The following is a 10,503-nucleotide window of genomic DNA, read 5'->3' as shown; positions in this document are numbered from 1 at the left end:
AGGGCACAGCAGCAGTATTGATGGGTGAGTGTCTGTCAGTCTCTTCCCCATTTAAATTCTTTATGCAGGCAGGTCTGGAGAATCGAACCAGGAACTTTTTGGCCACAAGCACGCTCCAACCTGTAGACCACCTCATAACGGTATGCCTTCTGAGTTTTTATTACACAATACTACTCTGGCCCTTTTCAATCCTGCACCTGACTTATTTGTTTATTCAGTGAAGGATTGAAAAGGTATAAAAACACAAAACTAATAAAACAAATTAAATCTATTAGCATTATCAACAATAAAAACTAATACAAACTAGCAAATCTGCTCTAGAAACTAATTAAAACTAACTGAATTAGAAAAAAAAATCGAAACGAACTAAAACTAAACTGAAATCCAAAACTAGTATATCCTTGTATGTGACTTTCCTTGGCCTACTGGCAGCGTGTACAAGAAATGTCCTGCTGATCGGTGCAGTAGTTTGCAATTAGCCCCCGACTAACACACAGACTTTCTTAAGACCCATAAGACCCTCTTCAGAAAGCTGTCCTCCTAGGAGCCATGCTGTAAAAAGGCACACAACATCAGGTTCAGGAACCACCAAGGGCTCCAAATGAACCCTTACAGGTCTGTAACTAAAGCTCTTTTTTGAGTGGTGCCAACCACTCCTACATTTGACTTTGTCCGTGTGTCCGTATGTCCGTCCGTCCTTCCGTATGTTTGAGCACGGCACAAGGATGCAACAAGGATGCAACCAGTTACACTTTCAAAGGCACCACTCTCTTCACACTGGGTGCGATTTTTATAGAAACACTCATGACTTTCAAATGTAAATTGTCATCTGAGAGATATATTAAAACACATGTATCAAGTGGGGCTCTGGTCTAATGCATATCAACCTTTTTTCCTTGAAATGAAAAAAGGTTGAGAATCACTGCACTACTGCAATCACTGTTACTTTTTGCTGGTCTTAAGGATCAGTGCCATCCTCTGTCTGTGAGCCTCTGTGGTGCAAGCCTTCTTAAACGGTCGTATCTGGTCTGAGCCGTAGCCAGGGATGCACATGTTCCACTGGCGCTCCAGATGCACCTGGACGTCCTTCACCTCCAAGGCGTTGGACTTGCGGTGGCGTGCCAGCTGACATGCAGCCGTCACCACGCGCTCTATGAAGTCATCTGCAGTCTGTAGCAGCATCTCCTCCACGTCCTCATCCAGCTGCTCCTTTGGGTCCATCTCTCTCACCAGGTCCTGTAGCTTCTTCTTACTGATCAACTGAGATCCCTCTGGGCTGATTCTACCGCCCAGGAGGGCCTTCACTGAGGTTGAGATGCTGTTAGACATCCCAGTGGCCATGGGTGGAATGGAGGGGGTCTGTGGTTTGTAACCTCTGCTGCAGGTTCAGAGACCACCACACTATTTATTTTAGGTTTCAGTGTCGTGGCAACGTCAATGTTCTAGTTAAATGCAGAAAATAAAGCTCCAAAAATGTCTCTCTGATCTGCAGTGTTATACTAGAGCTCAGACATCACATGGTGATGTCATCATTCTTCCTTCTCAATAAGGAGTTGATTATAAGTAATAACCTATCAGAGAGTTCAATCCTTCATTGTGACCTGCTTCAGGAGAACAGCAGCAGAGAGAAATGTTTCTTCAGGCTCTGCAGTCTGGCCAATTTCCAGTGAAAACGCCAAGAAGAACTAATACCTGACAGTCTATGATGTCAGTCACCTATGACGTCAGTGCTATATCTGGACGTAGACAGACAGGCATAGATATACAGAGATTTTATAGAATTTATAGATACACAGTAATAGCTTATATAAAGTCAAAAGGTGGTCTTGAGACTGGTCCCGTTTCCTACAACCCTAGTATGCAATTACTACCCTGGCCCAACCCATTTCTATCAAATCAACCACAATAGAGGGAGACCACCTCAACAAACTACAGTCTTTCTATTTTAAATTTGAGCCATGGATTTTCCAGGCCTAAATGGTCATTAATTAACCTTTAATCTTTATTTTATATTTCTACTATTTCTTCAACACTGCAAGTTTTCCTTTTTTCCTCCGTTTTCTTTGGGTAACCGGAAACTTTTTTTTTCTCAATTGGAAGCACCTCCTACTCTTACACCTGTGCTATAACAAACTTTGCCCTGACGAAGGTCACTCGGCTCGGCTGATACGCGTCTGCAACTTTTCTTTCTTTATTCTTTCTTCATAACGGTATGCCTTAACTACCAAACCAGTAAGTGGCCTCTATTTTTGACAATCATATGGCTTTCAGAGAGAGAGAGAGGGAGAGAGAGAGAGAGTGTTTACTTAAACATACATGTAAACTATATTCTCTGTGACAAGGATCACATAGAACCGCTTGTGTCTCTCGGAATAATTGAAACTAAAATTGAAAAAACATTCCGTTAACTGTTTTTTTTTTGGTTTATTTATAAACTTTTTGGGATGATATGAATCTATGTATTTCGCTGTACCAGTTTTACGGGTCTGTGGCGTCTTTTGTTTACAATCTACACGCTTCGGTGTAGATGGTTGCAGCTGCCCTGCCAAGCCAAAGTGCAGTAACTACGGGGGGAAAAAATCACTGAAAAATGGGTTTAAAAGTGATTCAACTGGGCAGCCAAATGAGATATCGGCATATAAGTGATATTACAATAAATGTATATCTGTTCTTGAGGTAGGCCTAATTGTTCATCCCCCAAAATCACGAAGGCTAATTTGACCTTTGGGATACACAAATAAGTGGGTGTGTCCAAAAACATAGTTACTGCACTTTGGCTTGGCAGGGCACAGCATCTTTCATGGGTGTGTAGACTGTGTAGACTGTGTAAACACGCACGCACGCACGCACGCACGCACTCACTCACTCACTCACTCCCTCTCTGTTGAAAAGCTATTGAGACATCTGTTTCCTTCATAATGCAATGACTTAATTTGTTTGTGTTTACAATGTTGGACAGAAATGGCTATGTAAGTTTAATATACATAGAAAAGCAGCTGTCTGTCCAAAACATGCTGTGTTCTCTTCATGTTGTCAAATACAACATGCATGGTAATACTATATATATAGCCATAGCTTCTTCACCTGCATCTAGTGCTCTGCAGTACAATTCCTTTAATTAATTGTGATTTTGGTCAAACACATGTATCCAACCTGTAGAGGTTATTGGGGTTTAGAGTTTGTTCATGCTTTTCTCAGATTGTCTCATGAATGGGTTTATGTTCTTATGTTCATGTGTGTTTTTAATCTATAGGCTATTTTGATTTGTACAAGGCACATTACCTGTATCTAACCTCAGAAACAATATTACACACATTTTGCACTTAAGGCTGCTATCTTGTGGACTGTTACAGTTGTTTGTGGATGGTTGGTGGTTCATCTGTAACTGAATACATTTTTAAATGCTATCTTTTGTTTTAAGTTTTTATTACACAATACTTACCTTTTCAATCCTGCACCTGGCAAATAACCCAGAGTATAAAAACATAAACACATTTATTTTTAAAACAACTAAAACTATTAGAATTTTCAAAGATAAAAACTAATAAAAACGAGCAAATCTGCTCTAAATACTAATTCAAACTAACTGAATTAGAAAAAAAAAATATATATATGTATGTATATAACTAAAATGAAAAAAACTATTATAACCTTTACTGTGTGTGTGTGTGTGTGTGTGCGTGTGCGTGTGTGGTGGTGGGAGGGGGGGCGGGCATGCCTGTGCTAGTTTGCTGCGTAGTTGTGTGTGAACTCTGGATCACCAACAATAAACAGATTTGGCATATTAAAGCTGCGGGTGAGCCTGGGAGAATTGGGATATTTGGCAATAGGCCTAATAGCGCCAGGAGGAATGAATGAAGCCTGACCTTCATGAAATAAGATACATTGATTTAACCGTTTCAGTGATTTTTTTTCTTTCTTTTCTCGTTTTATAATGTGGCGTGCTACACTAAACTAATCGCTCAACATGCAATGTTGTTAGTAGGCATAAACACAGAAGCACCTGGGAGGAAGGGGACTAAGAAAGGGGAGGAGCCAAACCCGAGTTCCTGTTCTACACAAAAAAGGAGGTTGTGCCCTGTAAAAACAAAGGTAGTTGTTTTTTCTTTTTCTTTTTTTTACCAAATGGGTTCCCGGATTGACACTAAACAGCTGTCCAGGATAGGCGGCTACTGAATTCATACAGTCTGGCTGTAACTTTAGCAAAATATGTTTCCAATCCTGTACGTAGTTACAAAAGCAGCATCTCAGCCATTGCTGCTCTGAAAGTGCCTGTAAGGAAAACACTGCACCTGCTTATTTGCTGTATCGGCTGAGATGAGAAGGACCTCTTTCTTCTCCTTCCAAGTCAGTAGTCTGTCAGATTCCCAGCGCTGTCATTACTCTCCTCTCCTGGATCTTAAATATTGGAGCGTAAATATTACGCTTAAAATAAACCTATATCCCTGAAACATTAAATGTTTAGTTCTCAAAAAAATAATAATTATTTATTAATTTATTTATACAAACTCCATTTCCCCCCACAGCTTCCTTGTGTCCCGATGGCTGCACCCCACGACTGACAAAACCCTGGGTATGCAACCCAACCTGTTGGAGATCTTGTCCTCTGAGGAGCACACTTTTCTAGTTTGCTCTATTTTGAGATTATAGAGACATGAAACAGTCAGAGACAGGGATATCATGCAACACGTGAGACAGTTGTCTCTTGTGACTATTAGTCCAGTGGCTTAATGCCATTTTTTAACATTACTGTTACGAAGCGGATAAAAGCGCCACATTTTGCATGAGTCTTCTTTAGGACCTACTGATGGATTATAGCCTAGGAGCCTGTCAGGAATGAGTACGGAGGACCCAAAAGCAGGCGACTGTTTTGTGCTTATAAAGCTAAACCAAAGTTCTCCCAAATAAGGGCTAACATACATGTAGGCAGATAGGACTTTCAGATAACTACGGACTCACTTAACAAGGGATTCACAAACCAACAAAATACACATGGAAACAGAAGGCTTAAATAGACACAGGGATAACAGGACACAGGTGAACTCAACTGACAAACAACACTGGGATAGGCTGGGGGACTAAGAGGACACAGGTGGAAACACTGACAAATCACGAGACTGGTTAGACAAGGCAGGTAAACAGAAACTAGGCAGAAAGGAAACACTGGGAACAATACTAAAATAAGATACAGAACACCAAGGCAAAAAAGGCAACAGAGTAACAGAAAACCAAAACCAAACAGAACAGGAATACATGACAAATACAGAACATACTGTCTCTGTTGTTCAGTATCATACTGAACAACAGAACAAGTCCTAATAAGTCCAAAACCTAATAAGGGCAGTCAAGGTCCAAGGGCCGAGGAGCGAAGCATGACAGAGCAAAAACAAATAATCACTTTTTGGCCTATAACTTTTGAACCATAGGTCATACCATCAAAAAAATGTTTTCCCTGGATTCCTTGGATCATGACGCAACTTCTCACAAAGGCCCTGCCAATTTCTGTTTTCAAGATTTTCCGACATTTTACATTATCTTCAAAACACATATTTTGTTAAAAACTCAAAAAAAGGAAGAAGTTATGGGCAAAAACTACCATAGAATCCATCAGTAGGTCATAAAGAAGCCTTATGAAAGAATTGGCGCTTTTACCTGCTTCGTAACGGTAATTTTGCTTAGCCACCTGACTATATAGCCTGACACTCAATTCATGGGACTGCAGTCTGAAAGTGCTCTTAACTCATAATTTCAGGTTAAAAACTGTCTCAGACACCAGACACCAGGCTGAGGCTAACATCCCTATTACACCAGCCTAACTTCCCATGTTATGAGTATTATCGTTGTTTAATAACCAACATTTACGTTAGTCATTCACTTTTTTTGTGAATGAGTGAATGAGCTGGAGGTGGCAAAATTGAGGATGATATGATTCTCACTAGGAGTGACAAGCAAGGGCGTAACTACCGTGACGCAGCCGACGCAGTTGCTTTGGGGCCCGAGTCATTTGGGCACCCGTGCCGTCTGTAAAATAAAATAATACTGTATACAGAGATGCAAAGGCAGTTGACAAAATATTGGTGGAGCCCCGGTGTCTGATGCTAGCACCTGCGGGCCCCAGAGGGTAATAACGTGGAGGAAGTCAGAAGAGGCGAGGACCTAAGCTAGCTGGCTATACTTCTATTTCCAGTAGTACGATTTCAAAATAAAACATGAGTTGAATGATCACATTACAAATATCCAATAGTACAGATTAAAAAAAAATCTTGTTTTGAAATGCACAACATTTTGAGAGGCCGTTGGACGACGTGCGTTCTGCTGTGCGTAAAACCACACGGACATGTAATGGAATATAAACACAAAACAACTTAATATTTACTATAGGCCTACTCTGTAACCAAAACAATGTAGGCCTATGGAAATAAAGTGTGTTCTCTTTCGTCATCCTTTGCAGCAGGTGAGTAATTAAGCTAATGCTGGCTAACGTTGCCTACAGAACTGTACAGTATGCACTCTGCACTGCAAGCAGTACGTTGTCGTTAATTAAACTGTCTGCTGTCATAAATGTAGTTGTCTTAACGGATGATATTTCAAATGCTAAAAATTACATTGGCTCTTCTCTTGTTGCACAAATGTAACGTGGTCTACTCAGCACAGAAATGTTTGGAATATATTTTGTCATGAAGACATTAAAATATATGACCTATTAGATGCTGAGCTTGTAGATAAGCATTTTTCGGGAACGTGGGTTCGCACACCTGGCAAACAGTAGCGTATGGTGGGTTCTAACGTGGACCGGGCCAGATTCTTAAACCCCCCCGCGGGCCGGCGGGGGGGGGGCTCGCGCAACGATGGTTTGACGGGGAAACCGGTTTTTAATGGCCACCCATTAACAATCCGGCCGAATGCAAATTAGCCCGATTTGAAAACAAAGGCGAATTTCTGTGGTTGGCTACAACAGAATGGGTGATGGGGTGCTAATGTTGTTATGTTGATTTTTAGTTTTTTTCCCCTGGGGGAGCAGAGTTTTCCAGACCGGGCCATGGCCCCATTGGCCTCTATGACGATACGCCCTTGCTGGCAAATGCATTGAAATATATTTCTGTCTGTCTGGACCTGTGTGCTGTTGGTTTATAGACCGAAATGCGTTTGGGCTGTTTTCCTTTCCTTTTCTAAAATTAAGGAAACGCAGAGAACATCCAAAATGATGTCTACAAGGCAAAATCTCTGTATATAGGCTATAATGTTCCAATAACTATCTTATTTGTGACCATGCATGCAACTATAATGAATCCGCATTTTAATATTATATTAAGCGCTTCAAATGGCTTTTTTTGGTAAATGTTCGTAAATCTCTATGGGAAACATTTATGAGGTTTCTATCTGTGGCACCACAAAATCACCACCACTATAAGACAGTAGCGTATGGTGGGTTCTAACGTGGACCGGGCCAGATTCTTAAACCCCCCCGCGGGCCGGCGGGGGGGGGGGCTCGCGCAACGATGGTTTGACGGGGAAACCGTTTTTTAATGGCCACCCATTAACAATCCGGCCGAATGCAAATTAGCCCGATTTGAAAACAAAGGCGAATTTCTGTGGTTGGCTACAACAGAATGGGTGATGGGGTGCTAATGTTGTTATGTTGATTTTTAGTTTTTTTCCCCTGGGGGAGCAGAGTTTTCCAGACCGGGCCATGGCCCCATTGGCCTCTATGACGATACGCCCTTGCTATAAGACTATTAATAATTTGATTTCTGTTCTCCACTCCTCCAAGTAGCTATAACAATAGACTGATCAAAGGTGCCATACATCCTCTGTCAAACTGGACACACATCAAAGACACACAGGACAAAGCCCATCAATCAATCATTGGTGACAATCATGTCACATTAACAAGATCATAATGGTGAATGTGCATATTCTGATGATGCTCTTGGTGGCTTTAGGCACTTATTTTTGTAACTTTAATGAATGTATTATTGAGCTGTCATGAACTCATCAAGAAGGCAGAGTTAACATAATGTTAACAAATATTATATCCCCTCCCCCAACAGACTGCAGTTAATCTTTCCTGGGTGACGTTATGGCTGAATCAGCGAATACAGCACCTGGTGAGTAGAGTCAAACATGAACCTGAACATGGAGACAAATCATCCATTTTGAAATGCATGCAACAAATAGAGTAGTGGGTGACCTACCATCAAGTGGCGCTGTTGAGCAGCCTTGAAATTAATGGACATGGATTTAACATTGTTCCTCTAGTTCATATATAGGCAGCTTATTGAAATTAACCCCTCAAAGGCACCGCTCACTTCACACTGGGTGTGATTTTTACAAATATTGAACCGATGCAAAGTATTAAAAAGCACTTCTGACTAAACAGGATCCATTGGATCCTCAAAACTGTCGGTCAAACCACCTAACTCCAACTTTGGAGATACCCGTTTTTCCATCATTGATTAGAATGACAAAGTCAGACGGAAAACAAACAAATCTCCACTATAATGGTCAAAAACCTCCAAACTCCACTTGAGCTGTATTTGGGTAAAGTGATGATAATATAAGGACACATTCAAGTATCTGACAATGAATAAAGTCACCATACCAACTTTAATGAGGCAGTATTGTGTTGTTTTTTTCATTTCCTGAAAAGTTAATATTTTGGACATGGCTGGTTTCTGCCCGACAGAAGAGATATACAATAAAATAAAACGTAAAGCTAAATGTAGTTGCTGTTTTATTATCTTGTTATGTTGAAAACCTTATACATCTTTGATATATGGCTATTAATAAAAACAATAATTATACTTTGAGAGAAAAGAGAATGCCTGCAACACTCTGGATTAAATAAATGTCTCAAGGTGCACAGCCCAACAATATCATGAGAAGAAGATAACAGAAAACATTGCCTTCCATTCTCTCATTTATATGTTTGGACCTGTGTCTGTTTGAGAACCCTGTCCTCCACCCTTTTTTGTGAATTAGCCAAGTAGCTGTTGAATTACACTGATCAAAACGCCATGTCAAATCTCTGTCAAACTGGACACATCAGTAACACACATGACAAACCCCATGTCAATCATTGGTGACAATCAGGTCACATTAACAAGATTCTAATTATGCATAATTACACAGATTTTGAAGTTGCTCTTGTTATTTTGTCACTTTTGTCTTGTCGTAAAAAGCAAGTGGCTTAGGCTAGGGTACCTGGAGACAGCTCCCAAGGCGCTGACAAAAAGTGTAAAACAATATAATTTAAACATATTTGGGAATGTTCTTGAACTACCAACATGAACGTTTTTTGTAACTGTAATGAATGTATTATTGAGCTGTCATGAATGTGTCAAGAATGCAGAACAAATATTTGTTAGTTAATATAGTGTTAACAAATATTATGTTTTATTCTTTTCCATAACAAACCAACAGCAGAGTGACGTTATGGCTGAATCAGCGAATACAGCACCTGGTGAGTCCAGTCAAATGTTACTGAAATTTCAGTGAAATATTGCAATTCTGCATAGTGGAAATAAAGCATCCAATTTGATTTACTTTTTCTCATGTAAACCTATGGTGATCTACAAGCTTGGACCCGTTGTGAGCTTGCAGTTCAGCTAGCTATATATATATATATATATATATATATATATATATATATATATATATATATATATATATATATAATGAAGAAAACATCACATGGATGCAACTGGGACGTATCATCAGTGTTGTAGCCTGAGTAGTTGTAGTCATCAGTGTTGTAGAGAGAGAGAGAGAGAGAGGCTATATCTTGTATTGCACCTTGACCTCAACCCATTTCAGTGCTCACAGCCTTACATATTTTCTTTTTTCTCTGTGAAGGGTTTGTCATAGAGACCTGGTATGGCAAATTAGATTGAAACAGTTTCAACTATTCAGAATGCACTGAAAAATAAATACAACTAAAATGGTTTCAGGTAGTGATTTTGAATATTGATTGAATTGTATTTTTCTCAATTTCATATTATCATAGAGGACCAGTCTGTCAAACGGAGCGGAAGCTATGAGATGCTACCTCCTTTCAGTGAGTAAAACGGAACTGAATCAGAACTGTTTTGGTGACTCATTTGTAAAGAATGAAACACCATTCAGCCTCTAGTTGTAATAATTTAATCTAATACAGCTACAACAAACACTTTCCCAAGATAAAGTTCCATGATTCCATTTGTATCTGTTTCATGCAATTAACCAGTAGAGTAAAACACATTTGTTCACCAGATATGAAACATAACTCATTACACATGTTCATTAGTTGGATACAGCATAAAATCAAGCAGCGTAGGTCGATATTCATTCAACCTTTATTTAATATTCTCGGAGAGATCAATTGAGGGAGACCCTCATTTACAATGATGCCGAGATTACAATACATATAATTAACATAAAAAACAATAAAGTTGACACAAACAGTTAAAACAATTGCATGTTAATGTGACGGTGGCCAGATTGTCACATGTAACTTGCCACTTC

At 39.8% G+C, this 10,503-nt stretch overlaps 1 protein-coding gene and 1 long non-coding RNA gene across 2 annotated transcripts; one reads left to right on the top strand and one right to left on the bottom strand.

The window, feature by feature from the left end:
* Window positions 1–942: 942 nt before the first annotated feature.
* Window positions 943–1,341, bottom strand: LOC311054555 (transcription initiation factor TFIID subunit 12-like; the record flags this gene model as incomplete). Its single annotated transcript, XM_084070564.1, has 1 exon — window positions 943–1,341. The coding sequence occupies one exon, from the start codon at window positions 1,339–1,341 to the stop codon at window positions 943–945; it is 399 nt and encodes a 132-aa protein (XP_083926690.1).
* A 781-nt stretch (window positions 1,342–2,122) lies between these two features.
* On the top strand, window positions 2,123–10,057 carry LOC311055303. The gene is made up of 6 exons (XR_014601781.1): window positions 2,123–2,232; window positions 3,983–4,092; window positions 4,527–4,573; window positions 8,052–8,108; window positions 9,424–9,463; window positions 10,007–10,057. It is a non-coding gene; the product is annotated as an uncharacterized lncRNA (long non-coding RNA).
* The last annotated feature ends 446 nt before the right edge of the window (window positions 10,058–10,503 follow it).

Source organism: Gymnoscopelus microlampas (assembly GCF_963454915.1).
Source record: "Gymnoscopelus microlampas genome assembly, chromosome: 11".
Classification (NCBI taxonomy): domain Eukaryota; kingdom Metazoa; phylum Chordata; class Actinopteri; order Myctophiformes; family Myctophidae; genus Gymnoscopelus; species Gymnoscopelus microlampas.
The sequence above is the reverse complement of the archived record's forward strand: the minus strand, read 5'-3'. Positions and strand labels throughout refer to the sequence as shown.